Source organism: Tenrec ecaudatus, chromosome 11 (assembly GCF_050624435.1).
Source record: "Tenrec ecaudatus isolate mTenEca1 chromosome 11, mTenEca1.hap1, whole genome shotgun sequence".
NCBI classification, from domain to species: Eukaryota; Metazoa; Chordata; class Mammalia; order Afrosoricida; family Tenrecidae; genus Tenrec; species Tenrec ecaudatus.
The window spans coordinates 70,743,854-70,768,265 of NC_134540.1; the positions used below are offsets into that span (position 1 = coordinate 70,743,854).

Consider the following 24,412-nt stretch of genomic DNA (forward strand, 5'->3'; position numbering starts at 1 on the left):
ATGGGTCACTCCAGATCACTTGCTGGTGTAAAGAGAAAACATGATCTTTATGCCTGATTATAACATCAGAAGAAGAAAGACAGGGAGCAGAAAAGAAAGAGGAAATGAGAATGGGCCGGTGTGTTGCCCCTCAGGCCTAGCCACCTCAAGGGAACTTGGTTTCGACTCTCTTGCCCCTCTCATTCCTTCTGAGTCCTCCCCAGAACTAAGAACCACTGCTCACTGTGAACCGTTCCATCTGTTGCTAAGCAGCGGACGCAGGGCTCCAGGCGCTCCCTTCGTCGTCCAGGGAGAGGCTTGGACAACGGAGCTCCAAGAAGCGAGTGTGGTGAGGCCAAGGGGAAGGAGAGGAGTCGCCGAGGCCGGAGATGCTGCAAGTCATCCTAGAGTCGGTCAACATTGACCCGCCCCAGAGCCCCCCACCCGATCTTTGCGTGACCACCTACTTCAGAGGTGAGAGCCAAGGCCCCACCTGGGGAGAGGGGAGCCCCAAGAAGCAAGGTTCATTCATTGACAAATCTCCGTTTACGGTTGCCGGTCTGTGTACAAGATGCTCTGTGTGACACACACATGAAGATACACGATCAGTTCTTTAAAAACGTTATCTTTATTATTTCTTTTAGTGGAACACCTCTGTCTCCCCACCACTGCTTCTTTTCCCCACTCCCTGGGCCCCCCGAGAATGACAATGAGAAAGAAAGAAAAAAAAAGACATATGTTTCTTGAGCTTCCGTGAACTAGGGCTATGCCATCAATTGAGGCTTACAGGGAAAAAAACATTTCTACCATATAGGACTACTGTGAAGATTTTTAAAAATAGCCTCTGGAGTCATTTCTAATAATGAGGGGTCAATAATATCAGTCACTTTTGAATGAGTTTTACAATCAACAGAGGTTTTTGTTGGGTGGGTCCCCACAAATATTTCATTTGCTCCCCACAAGATTTCTACAAGGTAGACGGAGCATGTCTTATTATGCCATTATTTACAGCGAGGGGAAAGGAGGTCCAGAAAGGGCAGGGGAGAGGGGCGAAGGGCAGAAAGCATTCCCTGCTTTCTCCAAACACAAAGTCAAACTGCCATTCCGGTTGAATCTGACTCCCAGAGACCCTATCGGACAGGGTGGAGCTGCCCCTCTGAGTTTCCAAGACTGTAACTCTTTTTTCTTAAAATAAATCATTTTGTTGGGGGCTCTGACAGCTCTTATTGCAATCCGTACATCCATTGTGTCAAACACAGTTGTGCATATGTTGCCTTCATCATTTTCAAAACATTTTCTTTCTACTTGAGCAGTTGGTATCAGCTCCTCTTTTTAGCCTCCCTCTCCCACCCCTCCACCCCCATGGACCTCTTATAAATTATTATCATTTTCATATCTTACACCATCCACTGTCTCCCTTCACCCACGTTTCTGTTGTTTGTCCCCCTAGGGAAGGGGTGTTATAAACCAATTATTGCAATTGGTTCCTCATTTTCCCCTTCTCCTCCCACCTTCCCCCTACCCTCATGGTATTGCGACACCCATTACTGTTCCTAAATGGTGTATCTGTCCTGGATCCCGTGTGTCAAGAGCTCTTATGTGTACCAGTGTATGTGCTCTGGTCTAGCCAGATTTGTAAGGTAGAACTGGGGTCATAATAGTGGGGGAGTGCATTAAAGAACTACAGGGATGTTGTGTGTTTGGTTGGTGCTATGCTGCACCCTAGCTGACTCGATTCTCCCTTGTGACCTGTCTGTGAGGGAATGTCCACTTGTCTATAGATGGGCTTTGGGTCTCCACTCTGACACCCATCATTTGCATTAATGCATTTGGTTGTTTGCTTGGGTCTTCTGATGCCTGCTACCTGATCGCGTTGACATCTCGTGATCACACAGGCTGGTGTGCTTCTTCCATGTGGGCTTTGTTGCTTCCTTGCTAGATGGTTGCTTATTTACCTTCAAGCCTCGCAGACCCCAGACGGCTGTAGCTCTTTCTGAGGGTAGAGAGCCTCATCTTTCTGCTGAGGAAGGAAGATGGCCGTGTGCAGAGGGAGGCAGTGAATGGAGCGAAGGCCAAGCCAAGGACAGGGCTAGAAAGGCCAGGAAGCCTTCTCTCGGGGAGGTTTTGGAGAAAGAGCATCATTCCGTCAACGCCTTGGTTTCAAACTTACAGCCTCCAGACCCCTGAAAGAAAGAAGTTCTGTTGTTTCAGGCCACCCAATTTGTGGTGCCTTGTGACTCTAGCCCTGGTTGCTTAGTGGTTAGGCAGTGGACTGCTGGTCACAGGCTCAGCAGTTGGAAACCACCAGCCTCTCCTCAGGTCCCACTCTCATGGCCTCTCCGCAGGACACAGCAGGGACACACGAACTTCCCAGGCTCACATCTTTGCCCTGGGAAGAACATCAAAGCAGGTTAAGAAGGGAGAGTGTTTGTGGTGTTGCAGGATCTGCCATCTAGCCTCTCTCGCAGTGTTTTTGTTGTTGAGTGTTTTGGGGAGAGGCGGCGAAGGGGGCAGGTTTCAGCCGCTGGAGTAGAGCTCAGTCCTTTGCAGACATTCCAGGATGTCATGGCTGGCCGGCATGAGGCATCACTGTGCTGACAGAGCCTCGCATCTCAGGGGCCGAACCGAGCAAAGGTTTGTCTCGCGTCAGTCCTGTGCAGATGTCACTGCTCAGGTGACCTTTCGGGGTGTCTCCTTCAAACAGTGACTTTGGGACCCCCTGTGCCTGCAAAGTCCACCTGGCACCACCCTGCCAGCAGATCATGAGGGTGGACCTTAGGGGGAGGGGGGCGGGGCAGGGGAAGAAGGCGACTGCCGTGGGAGATTTTAGGACCCAAACCCAACAGTGGTGACTATCAGTCCCACTCCCCATTGGGCAGAATGAATCCCACGGCCCCCCTGGCTGCTGGATGCCTGAGAATGCTCTATTTGGAAGAAAATGAAATTGTTTGCCCCGACAACGCGTATCATGGGCTGCCACATGGGTGTCAGCACGCTTACAAGAGTGAGACATTTGGGGACGCCCCCACTCCACCCCCGAGAGAGAATCGGGCTGTATCATACTTATCGGAGCAGTCTTGCACTGCAGTTTTCTTGCACCCAGACTTTGACTCATCCCGGTGGCTAATGCCGCCCCTTCCCCGTGCCGTTGCAGGTGTCAAGAGGAGGACTAACGAGGTGAAAGGGAACAACCCCACGTGGAGTGAGGTATGCCTGGAGAAGAACTGGAAACGATGGTGGGGAGGCAGAGGGGGCGTCCAGTGTGGACAGGCCACTCTCAAGCTTTTCTGACGGCCAGGGCCGTGTGGCCCGAGAGCAGTCTGTGAGCGAGCTGTCCAGGCTGCCAAGGCCTAAGGGCCGTGGCAGCCACACCTGCCCACAGTTGTTCTTAGTCTTTGTCTCTCTCCCTGGGAAGAGACCCTGGTGCTGTCCGTCCACTAGTCCCACCTGGCTCTCCCGAGGTTTCCAGAAGCCCCAAGCAGAATCCCCTTTCCTCTTTCCATCCATCCCCGGACCCCCAGTCCCCAGGGCCCTCCATTCCGAAGACATCCACAACGCTGCAGTTTGAGCAGCAAGAGCGCAGAGAGGGTGCCTGCCCCCTTGGTCTCAAAACCGAACCAAAATCATTGCCCTGGAGTGTGATTCCGACTCACGGAGACTCCCTGTGGGACGGGAGAACTGCCCCCTGGGGGTTTCAGAGATGGTCCACCTCTTTCAGGAACAGAGAGCCTCCTCTTTCTCCCGTGGAGGGGCTTGTTGGTTTGAACCATGGACCTTGTGGTTAACAGCCCAGAACTTAGCCCGTCCACCCACTACACCAGAGTGCCTTTCACACCTATGGGACCCGTAGCAAAGGCCACCCTCTTCAGAGAGCAGAGATGAGGGAGTCGCTCAATTTTAGAGAAACAGTGCTGACCACTCTTTGCATCTTTCCTCCTGTTCTGGAAAGCTGGGGTGGGGGCGTGCTGACTTCTCTGTGTCTCCCATAGACCCTGGTCTGGCACCTCGGGGCCAGACGCCTGGACAATGACTCCTTTGTGCAGATCATCCTGCGGGATGTGGGTGCCACAAAGCAAGAAAGGTGAGGCAGAGAGCTGCAGGCCAGGCTGGCATCCTAAGGAGACTGGAGCTAGAGCATCCCAGGTCAAAATTCCTCGGTCAGAGAATCTGATTGGTCCAGCGCAGGCCACAGGTCCACCCACAATCCAGAGAGCCTTCACTGGGCCTGGCTCCGGTTTTGAAGGAGGGCGGAGCAGAAACCATGGCGGAGGCATCCCCTGTGCCAGGAGTCAATTGCAAGAGAGTTGGGTGGTGGTGGGGGGGGGGGGGGACGGACTCAGCCCTCTAGTGGATGCTCTACCTTACCGTGGCCTGCCTTCAGCCCCTGTGGGAGAAAACCAGCGGTCGAGAAAACTGTGCCTGGGACAGAAAAGGACAACCCCTCCCGACTCAGGATCTCACACCTGCCCTTTGTCGCCCTAGGTTCATTGGCATGGCCACAGTACTGCTCAGGCCCTTGGTGGACCAGCCAAGTAAGACTCTCTTGGTGAAGGACCTGCCCCTGCTCACCCATTCCATGGAGCCCACCACCGTGAGTGATGCCCAAGGAAGACCCCGAAAGAGAGGGCTGGGATAGCAGACTGGGGGTAGCAGTGTAGGGGAGGCGGTGAAGTGGACCTTTACCCCAGTGAAGGGGCCCATCCTATGGGCTTCCTGCCCCTAGGGTCACTTCATCCCACTGGCCCTCCCATCTCCATCCATCCACTCATCCACCCGTCTGATCTTCCACGTATCCATTTCGATTGATTCACCTGATAAATGTAGTACTTGGTGTGAGAAACTGCAGTGGGCAATGGGATAGTCTGATTGAGTGAGGCCCACGATCTATGCACACAGATAAGGCTTAGTCCAGCCAGGGTCAGCAGGAATACAGGACTGCGTGGGATGTAGTAGAAAATTTAATAGAGGACATGATGTTTAAGATGAACTTAAGAGGGGCATGAGTTTCTCCAGTGGATGACCCTCAGTCGGGCGCAGAGTGACGGCACAAAGACAGAACGGAAATGAGGCAGCTGGGGGCGGGAGGGGGGGGGGTTAGTGGGAGAGATGAGGCTGGGTGGGCAGGCAGGGGGTAGAAGGCCAAAGTAAGTTGTATGTTTACCCCAATCACTTTGAGGACGTTTAAAGGGACACCTGGAGTCCGTGTGTGTGTGTGTGTGTGTGTGTGTGTGTGTGTGTAAATGATTCAGGTGCTTGGCTGCCATCCAAGAGTCATGGTGAGAGTCCACCCTGAGGCCCTGCGGAAAAAAAGACCTGCTGGTCGACTGAGCAAACCAACCAACCAATGACCTAGATGAACACACACACACACACACACACACACATACACACACACGGAAGACTCTACAGAGCACAGTTCTTCATCGCATGGGCTGACCAGGAGGCAGAGTTGAGTATTCTGCACGTGGTCATTTTTGGTTTTCTTTTTGGAGTACACTTAGGGGGCGATCCTGGTGATGCCGTGGAGGGCAGGGGGATAGTGCGGGAGCTTAGAGGCAGGAGGTCCATCAGCAGGTGTTTGTAGGGGCTCTCCCATGAGGCCAGGTGATGCTTGCCTAGGGGAGGACTTTGGGCATCTGGTGCTAGGCATCATTTGGTCTTCAAGTCGGCTCAAGCTCTTCTCCTCACCCACTCACCTATCCTCTCGTGCTGCTGCCACACCAGCATGCAGATTCCCTGTACTGTAAATGAGTGTTTACACTGCAGGGAATCTGCATGTAATCTCATGGCTTCTGAGCTTGCTGCCTCTTCCCGAGCCTGGACAGGTCCTCATACAGGTATGCCCTCATATCCCAGCCAGCGTCGCTCCACTCAGGAGCTGGCCATGAGGCTAGCCGGGCTGCGTGGCCAAGTTCACGTGCTAAGACCTGAGAGGGCATCTCAGAGCACGGCACCTAGCTCCTATTCATTTCCTTTCAGTGCACTGTCACCCTACAGGCGATCCTCGTGAGCCCCCGGAATTTCAAGACAGGTAGGTCCTTCTCTGGGACCTACCCCTTCCCTTCTCCAAGTGTAGCTGGAAGGGTTCTTTGGGACCTTGGAGACCTATTCGGGAGGAGGGGGTACAGGGGGCTGTTGAGGGAATGTGACCAGGCTGGAGCCCGAAGAGCTAGGTTAGGGGCATCTAGAGGCATCTCTCCAGACCTTGGGCTGAGGCAGTCTGTCACCACAATACATCCACGCATCGTCTCTAGACTTGAGACTCAGTTAACTCAGTTTTTAACCAAGACCATGACGTAAGACACCCTTTTACCTGGAATCCAAGCCATTTCCCAAGGGCACCCATCAGCCAAACAATAGGCCATGCCTAAAAACAACCCTACCGCAATCAAGTCCATTCCAGCTGATAGCAAGCCCATAGCAGAGGGGAGCTGCAGGTGTCCCAGTGCAAAGGCACAGGCGACAGGTCAGGGTGGGGTAGGAAATGGGAACCCGAGGGCAGAACTAAGGAGAGTGCGGACCCACTGTGAGAAATGCACCCAAAGGTGTGCAAGGCTTTATGGATAACCTACAGAATGGGAACTCATTTCCTCTGGAAACTTCGCCTAACACACAGTGCCGCTTCTCAGTTCACACTAGACCAGAGCATGTACACGGGTATAGATAAGAGATGGGGGCTCCTGACACATGGAATCCAGGAATAGGAGTGTGAATAGCGATACCAGAAGGGTAGGGGGAAGAGAGGGGAGAAGAACGGAGAAAGGGGGAACCGAACCGATCGCAATGATCGACACATAACCATACACCCCTCTCCAGGGGGAAGAACAACAGAAAACATGGGGAAGGGAGACAGCGGTCGGTGTAAGATATGAAAATAATCATTTATAATTGATCGATCGAGGGGGTATGGGAGGGAGGGCAAAAAGAGGAGCTGATGCCAAGGGCTCAACAGAAAGTAAATGTCTAGAAAAGAATGATGGCAACATATGTGCAAACATGCCTGATGCAATCGATGCATGAATTGTAACAAGAATTGCATGAGTCCCCCCAAAAATGATCTTAAAAAATAAAAGATCTTAATAAATGCTAATTATTGTAATTAAAAAAGAAAAATAAAGGCTCCATTGCTAGTGAGCTTCAGAGGGAGGCAAGGATGGCCATTTCCAGAGTCCCTGGCTGTGGAGCCTGGACCTCAGGAATTCAGACAGACGGAGGATGAGATGGGCCCGGGGAATGCTCTGGAAAGGATGTGGTGTGTCTATTGAGGCCCCTTGGCTAGATTTTTAATCAGAAGTGGGTCACTGGGGACAGAAAGGTGAACTGGGGGAAAAGCCCCACACCCTCCTGGAATCCAAGCCTGCGAGCGGCCCCTGGGCTGTTTCTGCAGAGGACCAGGACCCCTTTGGTGGAGCAGCGCAGGAAGCGGAGACGCAGAAGCTGATGATTTCTGACTACACCGTGCCCAGGGCTCTGTCCTCAAAGCCTCAGGACTTTCAGGTAAGGGCTTTCCAGGTTCAAAGCCCCTGTGACCCTGCTCTCTATTCCCAGGGGGTCCCTCCCCTTCCCAAGGCCAGGAGCACTGCTTCAGGACAGAAAAAGAGAAACCCACCAGCAGGTAGCCTTGAAAAACCAAGATCTCTCTTATCACCCTCATGAAGGGCATTGCCCAGAAGAAAGGCACTTCTTTGCCTCTGTTGGCTGCTAAGAGCTATCAGCAATGCCTGCCACTTCTGTGCTTACAAATGCACCTGCTCCACATGTCTGTCTTCACAGGAACATCACTCCCTAGCATGCCTAGCTTGTGTCTGTTCTGCAGTTCATATAACTCAGGAGACATTAGCTTTAGAACGTACCCGAACTTCACAAGGCCTCCTTAATATAACAAAGAAAATCCTACTCCTAAAGGAGACCACCTCCACCCAGGTCCAGGGATTAGGATTCCAGTGCCTTGTTTTGGACAATACAACTCAATCCTGTAGCACCGTCTATTATCCGAGAGGACCCGCTCTGGCGGTGGCCTGCTAGCCCAGCGACTCTCTGCTTTCAAAATTCTCCCCGAGGCCCATGCCAGCTGAAAAGAGAAACCCTATGGCCACATAAGAGGGAGAGGCACAGAGCTGGAGGAGACAGTTCCCAGAACCAGAGATATGAACAGCCAAGGCCGTTCACGGCAAACCACCTGTCACTGGTCAAAGGCAGTGCCGTCTCCTCCCTCCTCCCTGTGTGCTCTCTCTCATCTGCAGTAGCTAGAATGTTTCTCAGCAGAACAATCTCACTCTTGAGACCTTGAGCGTGAAGAAGTGGAGGCCAGGCCCCTGGGTCTCCCCTACAGGTTCGAGTGAGGGTGTTTGAAGCCCGACAGCTCTTGGGCAACAACCTCAGGCCACTGGTGAAAGTGACCATCGGAGACCAGGCGCATCGCACGAGGATCAAGCTGGGGAACAACCCATTCTTCAATGAAGTGAGTGCCAGAAACCCTTTGGATTGAATGGGCGCAGGGCACGTCAGTCATGAGCGCTAGCCAGGGGCTGGATGTGTCCTGCGGGCAGCTGCCAAGCTTGCTGCGTGGCGAGGGCATTCTCCTTGTTAGTTGCACAAACGTCTCCTGGGCGCCTCCCGGGAGCCGAGCGTGATGGTTGGCACTGGGAAGACAGAAGTGAGTCGTTCAGCGGTTTGATGGGCAGCACAACTTGTAAGCACCTCCACTACCAAGACCAAGACTGGGGCTGGCGGGGCTCTAGAAGCCCTAGCATGCTGGTTCCGACTGTGTATTTGTCACGGTTGAAGGCCCACGTTCTAGCAGCGTGTCTGATCCATGATAAACCCAAACTTCCAGTCCTGGTCATGGAGTCCATTCTGCCTCATGGCCACCCTCTAGGACAGGCTAGAACTGTCCCTGTGGGTTTCTGAGACTAGCTCTCTACAGGAGTAGAACGCTTCATCTTTCTCCCACACAGGGGCTGGGGAGGTTTGAACTGCTGACCTTGCAGTGAGCAGCCCAGCACGTAGCCACTGCACCACCAGGGCTCCTGATGTACAGCAGAGGCACCATAAACATTTGTCAGATCAACTGGTTAATAAGCACACAGGGTTCAAGGTCACTCTCTGAGTCATGACTGTTGTCAGGAGAGATCAGGCCCTGGAGAAGGACGTAGTGTTTGGTAAAGCAGAAGGGGGCTGTAAAGGAGGAAGGCCCTCGGCGAGATGGCTTGGCCACCGTGGCTGCAACACTGGGCTCAAGCCTAGGAACAACCTTGAGCACGGTGCAGGGCCGGGCAGGCCTTCGTTCCATGTGCATGAGGTCGTTTCAGGGTGGAACCGACTCGGTGGCACAGAACAACACGAGTCAGGACGAACTCAATGCCAGTGAGTTTGGTTTGGGAGTAGACATAAGCGAGCAGAGAGGAGGCTGGGGGCAGAGGGGTGAATTCAGGAAAGGCCCCTAAACCTTGTAGGAAGGCTGGGAGGCGGGTGGGGAAGGAAGACGGTAGTTCAGGTACGGCCGGTTAAGAGCATTTTCAAAACCCCTACAACAAGAAACCACCGTCGTTCGGGAGTGGCAAGATAAGCTGGGGCCCCTTTGTGAACGCATGGGAACCACTGAGGGGCTCAGGCAGAAGAACAGCAGGCCCAGGGTTACACGTGGGAAAGGAGGTCCTGGCTGCAGGGACCAATCCAGAATTCAGTGGAAGCCTGAATCCCCATCACTGGCCTTGGCCTTCTCCTGACGGATTCGCCGGGAATGCCTACACGTGTCCTTTAGTTGGGCAGAAACCTTCCAGCAGCCAGGAGCCTCCTGTTTCCTATGGAACAAAAGCATGTGAATGGGCTGAAAGTCCTTGGATTGGGTAACGGACATGAAAGAAGCCTCTATTCCTTGTCTCCTTAGATGAATGAATGAGGGTGGGGAGGGAGGGGGGAACCTTGTCCACCTATAACCATATTCTGTCTACCTCAGACCTTCTTCCAGAATTTTCATGAGGTTCCTGCAAAGTTCTTCACCCACGGCATTTTAATCCAGGTGAGGAGCCAAACTGTCCTCACGTTTCTGTCCCACCTCAATTCCAAGAAACCCTTTGGCCCCCAGGCCCCATCCTCAGAGCCAAAGTCACTTCAGGGTGTGTGTCTGAGTTCAAGGCAGCATCCCCACCGCCTGCATACACACACACACACACATACACGTCCCCACCCCACACTGGCAGTCCCGATTCCCCTTTCATGAATTAGTTCAATAAGTGTTATGAAGTGCAAGTGGCCAGGTCCAAGCTAGGTGTCAAGGTGCCCAAGACAGCTCTTTCCCGGACCTGGAATTTCCTGCCACCACAGGACCCTCCAGACAGGAAGCGTCCACTCCCCAGTCTGAGGGAGCTGGGTAGTAGCAGTGAACACACATGGACCAAGTGCCGCCCATGTGCCCAGAGGCTAGGGCAGCACAGATGTCTGAGAGCTCAGCTGCTAACCAAAGAGTTGACCATTCAATCCCACCCTGGAAGGACACAGGACACATGGAAGGACAACCAAAAAACATCCGAGCCTCACAAGGGTCTTCTGAGAATTGAATGAGAAAAATCTCTGCGCCAATGCCAAAAAATTGAGGCTGGTAAACCCACTGCCTTCGTGTTGGTTCTGCCTGTGGCCAGTCTCTCGGGTTGCCCTCAGCTGTAATTCTTGACAGAATCAGCCCTCAGCTTTCGCCCAAGGAACCGGTGGGTTTGAACCGCCAACCTCGTGGCTAGCAGTCCAATGCTTACTCGAGAGAGCTCCACCAGGGCTCATTCTAGGCAATCAGCAAACATGTCCTCAATCTCGGAGGACCCTAGATGGGCCCGTACTCTTCCTCCCGTGGTAGGGAGGGGAAACTGGAGTTGTGAATCATTGAAATCGTCTGGGAATTCCTTTGCAGGTGATGAACTCCTCAGTGCTGAGACACAAATCAGAGATCGGGAGATTCCAAGTGAGTACTGAAGGTAGAAGGAGGTAAAACAGAGAGAACCCCATTAGGCTCCAAGTCCCAGAACCTGGGAATTTGCATTAGGGAAACTCACCTATCCACTGGGTGACTTGGACCCGTGATGCCAATTCTCTGTTTCCCCATCTGTTTTACATGGGCATGGTGACCTAACCAACCCACAGGGTCATCGCATGTTGTTGTCATCGAGTCATGTCTGGCTGACAGCAGCCCTATGCTCATCAGAACGAAGCGCTGCCAGTCCGGTGTCATCCCCACAATCATTGTTACAGGCATGGTCGAGAACATCTCTGAAAGTCCTTGGTCCCATGTTGAACGCCTCATACTTGTACGGTTCAAATCTCTGCCTCCTGCAAAGTAGCGATGGGAGAAAAAGGGGTGGGAACCCCAACCCATTGCTGATGAGCTGATTCAGACTCATGGCAATTCAGACTGTGTGTGTCGGAGCAGACTGCTTCAGAGGGCTCCCTGGCTGTAATCTTGACAGCAGCAGGTCAGGTTTTGCTACGGCAGTGTGGCTGGGTGGGTTTTGATCGGGATCAGAGTACACACCTGCAGAAATGGGATCGGAGGATACAGACTGGCTGATTTAAGTGTTGGGGAAATCCAGACAAAGACGGCTCCTCGTGAGACCAGAGGAAGGAGATTTGATCTGGAAAGATGCTGACCGAGGGAGGAAGGCGTGACTGTCTAAACGCAGTTCTTCAGATCCAGGAAGATCAGCAAAGGGAAGGGTTGGATGGACCTGGAGATCCTGATGGACAGAAGGACAAATTCAGAATGGAACCACTGGCAGAAGGAAACCAAAGACAAGACAAAGACTTTTCAGCCGGAGGGAACAGATTTTGGAGGTTACCCAGGTGGGGAGGCCAAAGGAGGGAAGATGAAGCAGTAGATGAACGAGGTGACAGGCATTACCCTGGGTGACCAAACTAACAAACCAAACTCACTGCCATCAGGTCAACTAGGTGAATGGGTCCTGTCATCCACAGGAGGAAGAAGATATTCAAAGGCGGGTGGGGACAAGATAAGCCACGGCACGGGGTGGGGGGTGGGGACTGCTGATGGCCTGAAATGTAAATCTTCACCTAATTTACAGTGAAAAAAAAAAAAGGTTTTTTAATAAAAGGAAGAAAGGGTAGTGTTCCCAAATGGAATATGCAGGATGCCCAGTTAAATTTGAATTTTAGATACACAGCAAGGGTTCCTGACTAAATAATGCTGGGAATATCTTTCTATTAAAAACAGGCATTTACTGTTGATCTGAAATTCACATTTAATTGAGAACTGTTAGGTTTCTCTCTCTGGCCTAAATCTCAGCCTCGGTCCTTGGCTCCACGCGAGAAAGATTTCACGCCAAAGCCGGGCTCATGATCCAAGTGAATTTAATGAAAGTTCAAAGAAGCATCAGGTTTTACGCAGCACCCATAGGATTCCTTTGACCATGCGGCCTGGCAGAGACTGCTCCGAGTCATGCAAGGACCTCTCTCCTCCCACGAAGACCACCAGACCGCCCAAGCAAGACAAGACCAAGAGACCAGGCGCCCAAGAGCCCAAGAACCCAAGAGCCCCTCTCCCTTCAGGTCCCTGCCTTTTAAGGGTTCCCGGGGGAGGTGTGGTGAACGACCCCAGGTCGATCCCATTGGCTGAATTGCAATCACCCGGCCCAGGTGGGCTGCTCCAGGTATAACGCCCATCCAAGCCCACCGGCCGGAAAATCCAGCTTTTGTCTTTTGCTGGTTCTCCTGGGCATGCGTAATGGACTTCCCAATTCCCTAGGCTAAGCTACCTAACAGAACCACGTGCTTTTCTTTGCAAAATCTGTCAACCCTAGGAAAAGTATTCCCCTCTTGGGAAAGGCAAATATAGGACAAATACTTACCTACTGACTGCAAGTAGTGAGTACATTGCATTCACTACCTGCTTCTCCCCCATCTCGCCCAACTGAAAGAAAGCACGGGCCGGCTAAGGAAGAGCTTCTCAAGAGGCTAACCTGGATGCTGGAAGGCTGGTGGTTCAAACCCACCCAGAAGCACCTTGGAAGAAAGGTCTGGCTTCCAACGGGTCACAGCTTTGAAACCCCCCCTCTCAGAAACCCAAGGGCTCCCCATGAGTCACAATCAACAGCAACTAACAACCCCCCAAAACAGTTCCGAGACAATGACCACCCGCCATACACACGGTGGAGCCCAGTGACGGAGCGGGGCTGGACAGCGCTCCTTCGGGTGGACACTGTGCATGATGAAAACGCTCAGCTATTCACAAACGTAGGGGAAGAGGATCATGGGTGCCCGCATCCTCATTATACGACTTGACCAACTTACAGCCAATCATGCTTTTTCTACAGTCTCCACCCACCCCACCGCTTCCCCTGCCCCCTTGGATGATTTTGAATGAAAGTTTAAGTAGACCATCACTTCATCTGTAAATAGTTGCAGATGTCTCTCGTAGGGATCTTCTTCGTCGTAACTACAATGCCATCCGCGCATCTAGAGACCTTTGGAGGTCCCGGGCGGCATTGAACACCTAGTCGGTGTTCCTAGTCCGCTATTCTTCCTACTGGTTGCTCAAAGAAAGACCAAAACAGGTCCACACACGGCAGTTCACTAGTACGGATTTTAGATTCCCAACCCCACCCCCCTTACATTTTCTTTGATAAAGAAACTGGATGGTGAACCCTGCAGAGCTCCCCTGGGTCTGGATAGGAACGGTGGCAGCCCCAGGGGATTTCGAGGCACCTGGTGTTGTAGTGGGTCACGTGTTGGGCTGCTAACCACAAGGTCAGCGGTTCGGAACCACCACCCGATCTATGGGGGGAAGATGGGACTTTGCTCCTTAAAGAGTCTCAGAGTCTCGGGGACTCACGGTGGCGCCCCCACCCTCTCCTGCAGAGTCCTTGTGAATCAGAGGGGTCTCCTGGCAGTGAGTTTGTCTTATTTGGGGTCTGGCCTTGTATTTTCTGTCTACAGGAGCGGTCGGTCTCAGGGCCAACATTTCCACAAGATCACGTCAGCAGGAGGCACAGAACATCTGTCTGTCTCGCTCTTGTTGTTAGCAGCTATTAGTAATCACTGCCCAGGTGTACTGCTTCACAGAGGGGGCTGAGCAAGTCTTTTTTCTTCTTCTTTCAACAGCTCTCTTGAGGTACAATTACCATACCATAAATTGCACCTATCTATAACCTACAGTCCATTAACATCTATATGTTGTTGTTGCTGTGAGGTGCCATGAAGCGGGCTCGGACCCACAGGGACATTAGACACAACAGGACAAAACACTGCTTGGTCCTGTGCCTTCCTCACAATTGTCCCTACGCCTGAGCCCATCGACGCAGCCGCTGCCAGTCCATCTCCGCGAGGCCCCTCCTCGTTCTCGCTGCCCCTCCACTTTACCAAACATGTCCTTCTCTGGGGGCGGGTCTCTCCTGAAAAATGTCCAAAGTATGTAAGATGAAGTCTTGCCACCCTTGTCTCTAAAGAACACTCTGGCCTTACTTTTTCCAATGCAGTTTGTCCTTTTAGCATTCCATGGTACTTTCGATATCTCTCCAGCCCCACAATTCAAACGTACCTATTCTTCTATGGCAGTGGTTCACAACTTCCTCCTGCTGCAACCCATTAATACAATTCCTCATGTTGTGGTGACCCCCAACCATAACATTATTTTATTTTTTATTTAATCATTTTATTGGGGCTCATACAATTCTTATCACAATCCATACATCCATCCATGTGTCAAGAACATATGTACATTTGTTGCCATCATCATTCTCAAAACATTTGCCTTCTACTTGAGCCCTTAATATCTGCTGCTCATTTTCCCCCTCCCTCTCTGCTCCCCCCACCTCATGAACCCTTCATCATTCATAAATTATTCTTTTGTCATGTTACACTGTCCAACGTCTCCCCCCGCCTTCTCTGCTGTCCATTCCTCAGGGAGGAGGCTATGCGTAGATTCTTGTAATCAGTCCCCCCTTTGTACCCCACATTCTCTCCACCCTCCAGGCATCATCACTCTCACCACTGGTCCTGGAGGAGTCATCTGTCCTGGATTCCCTGTGTTTCCAGTTGCTCTCTGTACCTGTGTACATCCTCTGGTCTAGCCAGATTTGTAAGGTAGAATTGGGATCATGATAGTGGTGGGGAGGAAACATTTAAGAACTAGAGGAAAGTTATATGTTTCATCGTTGCTACCCTGCACCCTGCCTGGTTCATCTCCTCCCCACAACCCTTCAGTAAGGGGTGTCCAGTTGCCTACCGATGGGCTTTGAGTCTCCACTCTGCACTCACCCACATTTTCAATGATATGATTTTTTGTTCCTTGATGCTTGATACCTGATCCCTTTGACAGCTCGTGGTCACACAGGCTGGTGTGTTTCTTCCATGTGGGCTTTGTTGCTTCTGAGCTAGATGGCCACATTTTTATTTTTATTTATTTATTTTTTAATTTTTTTATTTTAACAATTTATTGGGGCTGATACAATTCTTTTCACAGTTCATACATATACATACATCAATTGTATAAAGCACATCTGTACAGTCTTTGCCCTAATCATTTTTTTCTCTTTTCTTCTCACATTTTTATCATAAAATTATTTTCATTGCTACTTCATCACTGTAATTTTGTTACTGTTATGAATCATAATGTATCTGATATGCAGCCTGGAGACTGATAGAGGAGCGGTGTCTCAGTTTCTAAGACCATCAGAAATATGTGTTTTCCAATGGTCTTAGGCGACCCCTGTGAGGGGCTGAGAACCACTGTTCTGTGGTCTTCCTTATTCAGTGTCCAACTTTCACATGGAGGATACCATGGAGAAAGAAGCAATGGAGAATACCAGGGGTTGGGGCAGGAACACCTTAGTCCTCAAAGCAACGTCCTTGCTCTTCGGTACTCTAAGAGTGCGTGTGCAGCAGATTTACCTAATGCAACATGCCTTTGATCTCCTGACTGCTGCTTCCATGATCCTCGATGAAGGATCCACGTAAGACAACACCCTTTACGACCTCAACCTTTTCTCCATGTACATATTGTCCATTGGCTGCTTCAACGGGCTCAGGCACAAGACCAAAGTCGAGGATGCCGCAGGACCATGCAGTATTTGGTTCTGTGGTGCATGGGGTCGCTATGTGTCAGAGCCGACTCAATGTCACCTAACAATAACATCATGGTAGCCCGGCATTAGCCAGTCTGGTCCAATGGCAATTCTGGTGCTAGGAGTCAATGAAGCACACAGGGGTTGGCTGAGTTTTAGAGCAGCCTTCATGCAGAATTCTGAGGCTGTTCTACGGGACCTTCTGATGGGGACTACACGGGTGGTCAAAATGTTCTGAGGTGCCTTGCCCCACACCACCATTAATCCCACCCCCGGTCCCCTAAGCCTGTCAGAAACCCTCCCCCAGGGGAAAGGAAAACCTGTCATTTCTTTGCCAACTCCTCCTTGACCACCGTCTTTCTCCCCCTCCCATCCAGGGGATGCTGGTTGGGGAGTGGCCGTGATCATTAGATACTCTTCCCCTCCTCGCTGTAAGACTGGGTAGCGCTGATCTCAGACTCGCCGCCCTCCCTTACAGGGTGGGGTGATGCTAGATCTGGGTTGTATAACGATGAAAGGCGTACAAACAGAACAAATGCTCAAGCCTGGTAACTAGTGTTGGCATCTTCCTGTTCCACAAAGCCACCCTCACTGCTACCAAGTCGGTGCCAACTCACAACGACCTGCAGGACGGGGTAGAATAGCCCCGTGAGTTTCCGAGACTGTGTCTCTTTCCGGGAGCAGAGAGCCTCCGCTTTCTCCCAGGGAATGGCTGGTGGGTTTGCACGGTTGGCTTTTCGGTGAGCAGCCCACTCCACCAGGGAGCCTCTCATGCTGGCAGTGGTCTACATCTTGCCTGGAAGCCCTAACTTACTCTCACCCCTCTTATTGTTCCAGACAGATATTGGGTTTGTCTACAATACGCCAGGTAAGGAACGGTTGTAAATATGTATGTGTCTTCTGAGACAAACCAGCCCAGGGGTAAACATGGTTCCATATCCCCATCGTGTCCACACATGAGGCAAATATTAGTGGGAATGAGTTATTTTCTGTACTTGGTGGTATTTTACTGTGCTTTATGGTATTTTACCCTACCTTGTAATCATAGAACTCGGGGCAAGTGCTCCACCCTTTATTGCAACCTAGGTTTTGGTTTCTATGTTTTGAAGCCAGGGTTGGGGAAATTGAAGGTTGAGTTTCCATGGTGACCTAGCCATAACATAGCAGGGTGAGGTTTGGACCTCGGGTTTTCAGAAATGCTTACTTCCGTTGCATCTGGTCCCAGCGCAGGTCAGTAACCACGGCAGGTTCCTACGGTGAGAGAGAGGGTCCCTACTTCCTAAAGACACTAGTTGGCTGCTTCCTGAGTGGACTCTTATTGCCTAAACTGTAGGTCCTAAAGGTTAGGGGGTGACTCCAGGATCTCAGTAAGATACTGCCACTGCCAGTTTCTGGGAACCAGAATAAATGAGCTAAGTTTCCATACCTCCCCCTTCTGAGACCACAACAGAGGAATTGGAGACTGGCCACTGGTCCATGACCCCTGCGTTTCTCCAGGGCACACGCTGCTGAAGGAGTGGCTCGGTCTCTGCCTGCCAGATGATATGAACAGTGGTGTGAGAGGCTACGTGAAAGTCACCATCTGTGCCCTGGGGGTGGGAGACCAGGCCGTGGTGAGCCTTCCCCCACCCTCACCTCAGTTACTTTTCCTTGGGTGTTCTCTCGCTGGGGCACCACTGGGCTCTCCACGTGGCGTTAGATCTCCACATCCGCCCCTCTGTCCATTCCCCCAAGTGGGAGGTTGGGGGATCGAAGCCTGGCGGCCTGGGACATGGTGCCCGGAGATTCTGACCCTCTCCCGCCGGTGTCTTCAGGTGGATCTTGCACAACCCTATGGGGCCGAAGGCACCAGTCTCAATCTCTTCAAGTTGGCAGCAGTCCCAGTCCACTTGGCTTACTTAAACGTCTTCATCTACTGCGCAGAGGACCTCCATTTCAGTTACAGTCGGGCTGGTGGGAGGAAGTGATGCTGACGGGCCCCACACGGTGGCATCCTGGACCCTCAAGGGGCTTCCCTGGTCCATTTGGGGTGGTGGGACAGGGTAAGACTCCAATGCACCAAGCATTGTTTGATGGAGGTCCCCTGCCCTTGACTTCTCTTTGATGGAGACAGGTCATCTCAAGCTGGCCTGTTAGCAGTCCTCTGCCTCTGCTGCCGTTATCCACTGAAGGGGCCCAGGGGTGATTCCGGGCTGGTCTTCCCAGGGGCGCTAAATGAACCTTGGGTGGTGGGAGGGTTTTAAGCTATCCCGGCCCCTCTCCATTTGTTCCCCCTGAGAGAATCCTGCTATCTCAGGCTTTTAACTTCTTGTTCGTAGTGAAAAACCAACCAGGGGATCCTGTCCTGGAGGTAGAACTAAGTGGGAGAAAGGTACGTTTCGAAGGGTCTAAGACTTGAGGGAATTGGCGCCTAGATGAAATAAAATAGCACGGAGAGGGAGATAGTGGCAGGACACCAGGAGCTGGGCCTCTGCTTTTCCACTGAAGAGCCATATGGCCCTCCCAAGAAATCTGTAAAGATGGAGTCTACATCTTCATCGCTCCTGGGTCTTCTGCACTTTGCATGGAGAAGATACTAGAAGTCACCTCTAGGAATAATGTGTGACTGGAGGGATGAGTGAATGAAACAAGCGGCCCCCAAGCAAACCAACGACATTGTCTCTGTCACTGTCCCCCTTTGGAGTTAGGTTAATTCGTATGGAAGGTTCCAGGCGAGAGAGCTGCTAACACGCCATGAGCCACTAGAAATAGAGAGTAGCATTTTCCAAGATGTTCTGATTTTGGAAATATGAGCCACCACAGGGTCTAAAGCTCAAATCTGGAGAATGCTAGGTTATATGAAAGGGATTTGTCTCAAAATCCACACACCATCATTTCCACCAAAAACCTGAAAACCAAACAAAACTCACAGCCATCGAGTCAATGATGATTCATGGCGTGTGTAACCGCCCAGGTGAGTTTCTGAGATGGAAACTCTTCTTCTTCTTCTTCTTTTTTTTTTTTTTTTACTTTTTTTTGGATAGAAACTCTTTGTGCAAGTAGAAAGCAAAGTTTTCTCCCACTGAGTGGCAGGTGGTTTCAAACTGCTGACCCTGCAGATTGCAGCCCAGCATGTTTCCACTGAGCCACCAGGCTGCTCCACATTCAGTTAAAAGTGGTTAAATTCAGTCCGCACTCAAAGGGAGCAGCGTTATTGTCCATCAAAGAATTTGCGGATGTGTTTTACAAATTGGCCGATGGCGTGTTTATTTCCCTAGGAGGGATTGAGTGCTCCCCAAGCTAGGTAAGTGACTCTTGGGTGATAAATAGCATACATTTAAAAAAATTAACACCTGGGTGTTTCTTATATTAAGAAGTTGAAACCGTCTAGCTAATGCTTAATTTCAAATACGTTATTGTTTGGAAGAAGGCTAGGCTTTACAAATGAGACCCACCGATGCTGTCGGCGGTGGGTGGGGGAGGTGCCATGGTGTGCGTTGTTTCTTCTGTCCGAGGGTTAGAGCTTGTGGGGCAGCACGGCTGTGCCCACCCGTGGCGAATAGTTAGTCCTCCCATTAGGTTTGGAGAGGCTTTTCCTCAGTTCTCCCTTCTCCCTGTGGCAAGAAGTCACATGGTCTGCGCGTGAAAGTAAGCTTTTATGAATGGAAGCAAACTTTTCCAATCCTGCATACTTACAGACAAGAAATAGCCATCCAGAGGGGGGCGGAGGGAGGGAGAGAGAAGGGGGGGGGGTGTTTGCCCGTCTTTGAACTTAAATGCCCTTCCTCCCAGATGGGCCTCCTCCCACCTCCACTCAGAAGGCGTGATTGTGTGTGGGTGTGCTAAGTGTGCATGTGACCTGGATGAAACCACTTCTGACTGTGCGTGTTTTTCTCCCATAGTCTTCCGGTGCACGCAGGTCCCCATTTCTTAGGAAGTCCCCTTTTTCCTTTAGGGGCTTGCCTGGCTATTCCTTGCTCACTGGTGGGCCACTTTGGGGGGGCAACTCTTTCCCTAAGCTTCCTTCCTACTAGTCCTACATCTATTTCTACATTATGTCCATCGAGAAACTGATTTAAGGGAAAGACGAGGTTGTCTTCACCTGGCAGAAGTAGAAGGATAAGCCCAAAGAATTGGCGTTACAGCTGATGAGAAGCGGTGCCAGGTGTCTTTGGGTCAGGGAGGAGCATGGTCAGCTCTGGGCTGCAGGTGGCTCCTTTCAGTGGCAGGAAACAAAGGGCTGGGGTGTGGTCAGGAGGCTGGTGGCCGGTACTGATCATGCATTGGGATGTTCTCAGCTCAAGACCAAGATACAGACTCAAACCGAGAACCCAATCTGGAACCAGATCCTGACCTTCCAAATCCAGGTATCCCTGCTCCTAGCTAGGAGCCTTGGGGAAAGCGGCTTGCCCTCAAAAGAAAAGGCAGGGTGTTGGGGTGCTGGTACAAATGGGAGATGGTAGCCAAGGAGCATGGCAGGTGGGCACTCAGCCTAAGAGGGAGTGTGAACGAGGATGCAGTGTGTCTTGTCAGTAGAGCATCTCTCAGGGAGTGAGCGTAGAGAGAGTGTCTCCCGCCTCCAAGGAGGAGAGGCAGCAATTCCCAGAATCCTCGGGAGAGGGCCATGCCCACACAGAGCCTCATTGGCTATAAAGTGATTGACAGACTAGACTCCACCCCTTCACTCATAATCCTCTCAAATTGACAACAGATTATATAACTATCACACGCGACCATGCAAACTCCCTTTCCCCCCCCCTCACCCCCCTCCCGTCCCTGGCTGTGAGGACAGCAGAGGGGACGTCCCCTCAGGTTCTCTTGTGCTCTGCGGATGTGAAAATGTTGGGAGTGTTCAGCCTCCTTCAGGCTCAGAGCCAGGTTCTCCTTCATTGCCCGGAGAAGCCTTGCAATGTTTGAAGAAGGTACTCTGCTTTCCTGTTCAGACACCACTGATCCCGCCCGAGTTCCTGCAGAACACTGTCTCCAGGGACACACATCTCGTGTGGATGCAGACCTGAGTGTCCCTAAACTAGTGGCCAACTGGACCCAACTCCTGCCTTCTCCACACGTGTGTCAGAGCAGAACTGTGCTCCACAGGCTGATGTTTCAAATGTAAACTGGTAGACCTGGCTTCCCCCCTCATTTGGCTAGTAGCTGTTATGGATTGAACCGTGTCCCCAAAACATGGGTGTTGCCAAGTCTCATCTCTATGTCTGTGGGTATAATCCCATTTATGAATGGTCTGCCTTTGTTATGTTAATTAGGCAGGATTAGTATAGTGTACCTTGCTTGAATCAATGTCTTTTGAGATACAAAAGAGGTTAAACTAGCAAGCAGAGAAGAGATGAAGTAAGATAGACTCATAGACAAGGAAATCTCCAAGGGCTCAGGAAGCTGGATCTGGGACACAAGGACCTTCCTCCAGAGCCGGCAGAAAGAGGAGGCCTTTCCCTGGAGCTGTAGCCCCAAGTTTCAATTTCTAGCTTCCTCAACTGTGAGAAAAGACTACAATGGGTTCACCACTGGACTGCTAACCAGAAGGTTGACAGTTCAAATGCACCAGCTGCTCCTCAGGAGAAAGAAGAGGATGTCTGCTCCAGTTTTACAATTCTGAGATTTACGGTCTTGGAAAAACTAAGGAGCAGTTCTATTCTTTTTTCTTTTTAAAAAATCATGTGATTGGGGACTCTCACTGCGTTTCTAACCATCCATACATCCATTGTGTCAGTATTTGTGCATATGAGGCTTTGAAAATGACCATGAGGGCAGAGCGGTTCCATTCTGTCCTGCAGGGCAGACGGGAGTTGGTAGTGGTAGGGGTGGTTCTTTTGGTAAACTGAGAGAAAATCAAGTCCCTGGCGGTCACCCGCTGCTGCTCTTGCCTTCCCCCTGCAGCTGCCCTGCCCCTCCAGCTACATCCAGCTGAGAATCTTGAACTGGTGAGCAAGTGGCCCCTAGGAAGCACAGGCAGGGAGGAGGAAGCCAGGAACCCGCACCAGGCCCAGCGTGCTGAGTGTGTTACTTCACAGCGCCAAGATGAATTGCCGGGAAGAGATCGGGACTGCCAGCCTGTCCCTCAACCAGATCTCCTCCACCGGTGCAGAGCTGGAAGGCAAGCCGAGTGTCCAGCCCCTGTCTCCCGCTCCTCCCCGCACCCCGATTCTCATTCTGTCTTCTTCCAGGAGCATACTCTGGCTTCTTACCCTGCTTTGGCCCCAGCTTCCTGACGTTCCACGGGGGCAAAAAGGCTCCTTTCAGGATCCAGGAGGAGGGCACTGTAAGCTTCTCATTTCAGCTCTGGGGAGCCGTGAGCTCTGGGCCTACTTGATGCTGGGGGCCGGAGGGGAGCGGGTGGACGCTGTGGAGGCTCTGAAGTCTCCGCCTAACTAGCCGTGCTGGACAGTGGACATGGTGTGTGGTCTAAGGAAGGAACAGCTGGGGCTGCGATAGGCATTCCTGGAGGGGGACAGGGGGGAGCCCTTGAGATGAGACTTCGGGTGCTAAGGACATGGTAGACAAACCGACCCAAACCCAATCCGTCACTGCGTCTAGCACTGGACTGTGCTAAACGCGGGTTAAGACGCCAGCACCCGGACCCAAAGTGGGATAAGGAATCCAGGGAATGCGGCCGGAAAGGAGCGACCCAGAGCTCAAGGCCATTAGGAGCCTCTCTCGCCTCCTGGCTCCTCTCCTCCCATCTGGCTCTGCCCGCCGCCTCCCTTCTGTTCTCTCGAAGTCAGACCTCCCTGCAGGAAACGCGGTCACGCAGCTTCAAATTGGGAATCCCAGGGCAGGGTTCTAATTGGCCTCCTTAAGTCCCTCCTTTGGGCCAATCACTGCGGCCAAGGGGGGCAGGCAGACTCTGATTGGCCAGCCGGTGAAACAAGCCCACAGTGTAGGTAGTGCAAGTGCACTGGGCTGCCAGCCGCTCAGTGGGCGAAAGATGCCGCGTTTCCACCCCAGCCAGGTGTTACGGGCCCGGAAACTCCAGGGCAGTTCTGTCATGTCCTGGCGGGTCACTGGGAGTCAGCATCGACTCGATGGCAGCGAGAATGAGCATAATCCCCTCTAGGCTGGGAGCATTTATGGGGGACAGAGTCCTTCATGTTGGGGTGCAGCTAGAGCACCGGGTTGTGGGAGCTGAGGATTCAGACGGGGGCTTAGGGACAGAGGTTCTCCTCCCTCCTTCCCCTACCCCACCCCCACCCCGCTCACACACACACACACACACACACACACACACACACACACACACACACACACACACACACACACACACTGGCGTCAGCGACTCCTTTCTGGGATTGAAAGCTCTCTGAGCTTTCTCAAGCCAGCTCTAGGCAAGCAGAGGGTGAAGAGAGATGTATCTTTTTCTCTCACTCTCTTTGACTGTTTCTTTGTTTCTGCTTTCCTTCTCTGTTGCCCTGTAGACCCCTCCCGACGCCGTCATGCATGGTTTGTCCTATCGAGGTCGGGCCTTTCTGGAGTTAATCACCCACGCAGGTCCCTATGAAGACTTTAAGATCAAGAATCTCTCCCAGGACGTGGTCATTACACAGGTAACCACGGAAACAGGTAACCCAGGCAACCAGAGTTCCCCTGCCTGCCCCAAATTTTCTGTGGGCCCCAGTTTCTGCCTTCAATTGATGTTGCTCACAGGGTTCGGGAGCCTTAGGCTTCCTGCTAAATGTTTTCTCAGAATGCTGAAGAATGATTGATTAATTACCTGAGTATTTTAAGCCCCCCTGCTGGGGGGCTTCATGCTATGCTCAGGGGACTCAGTATAGACAAGGGTTTCCTTTAAGAAATGTCGAGTTGAGTTCAGGAGAAACGTGTTGTCTCAGCGTTTTGCAAAGGAACCTAAGGGGCTGTGAAGGCTGCCTGGCATGCAGTAGAGGGCCTGGGACGCAGGGCTAGACTGGCCAGCTATCCTTGGGGAGGGGCAGTGATAAGTCAGGAAGAAGATCATCAACGTCACTGAACTCGACACGGAGACATTTGTGGAACTGGTGAAGGTGTTGCTGTGTATATTTTCACCACAACGAGGAAAACAGAAAAGAATTCACTGGAGTCTAGGAGACGAAGCCGGGATCAGCCAGTGAAGAGAAATGAAGATACAATCTTGATGGAGGAGACCTGGGGTGAAGAAAGGAAGCAGGGTCCAGAGACGCTTAAGAAACAGAATGGCCAGAGCTAGTGACACACAGGACTTTGGAAGTGAGAGCAAATCCCTCAGGCTGGTGCCCATTTTCTGGCTCGGGTGACAAGGTGGTCAGAGGTCGCACCCATTGAAATGGGCTCCTTGGAGGAGAAACGGGGGTGGTGGGGCGGGTGTTTGTGAGACACTCAGGCAGCCCAGCCTCAGAGACTGCTAGGTGTGCGTATGTGGT

At 51.8% G+C, this 24,412-nt stretch overlaps 1 protein-coding gene across 1 annotated transcript in view; it reads left to right on the forward strand.

The window, feature by feature from the left end:
• Positions 1–368: 368 nt before the first annotated feature.
• Positions 369–24,412, forward strand: part of FER1L5 (fer-1 like family member 5) — a 61,444-nt gene continuing 37,400 nt past the window's right edge. The window contains exons 1-18 of the mRNA XM_075562676.1: positions 369–453; positions 3,134–3,186; positions 3,969–4,060; positions 4,462–4,570; positions 5,959–6,010; positions 7,367–7,476; positions 8,312–8,440; positions 9,938–10,000; positions 10,883–10,933; positions 16,881–16,911; positions 17,541–17,656; positions 17,858–17,981; positions 18,362–18,414; positions 20,321–20,389; positions 21,918–21,961; positions 22,052–22,134; positions 22,205–22,299; positions 23,453–23,581. Coding sequence (XP_075418791.1) covers positions 369–453; positions 3,134–3,186; positions 3,969–4,060; positions 4,462–4,570; positions 5,959–6,010; positions 7,367–7,476; positions 8,312–8,440; positions 9,938–10,000; positions 10,883–10,933; positions 16,881–16,911; positions 17,541–17,656; positions 17,858–17,981; positions 18,362–18,414; positions 20,321–20,389; positions 21,918–21,961; positions 22,052–22,134; positions 22,205–22,299; positions 23,453–23,581 — 1,488 coding nt within the window. The remainder of the gene's footprint in view (positions 454–3,133; positions 3,187–3,968; positions 4,061–4,461; positions 4,571–5,958; positions 6,011–7,366; positions 7,477–8,311; positions 8,441–9,937; positions 10,001–10,882; positions 10,934–16,880; positions 16,912–17,540; positions 17,657–17,857; positions 17,982–18,361; positions 18,415–20,320; positions 20,390–21,917; positions 21,962–22,051; positions 22,135–22,204; positions 22,300–23,452; positions 23,582–24,412) is intronic.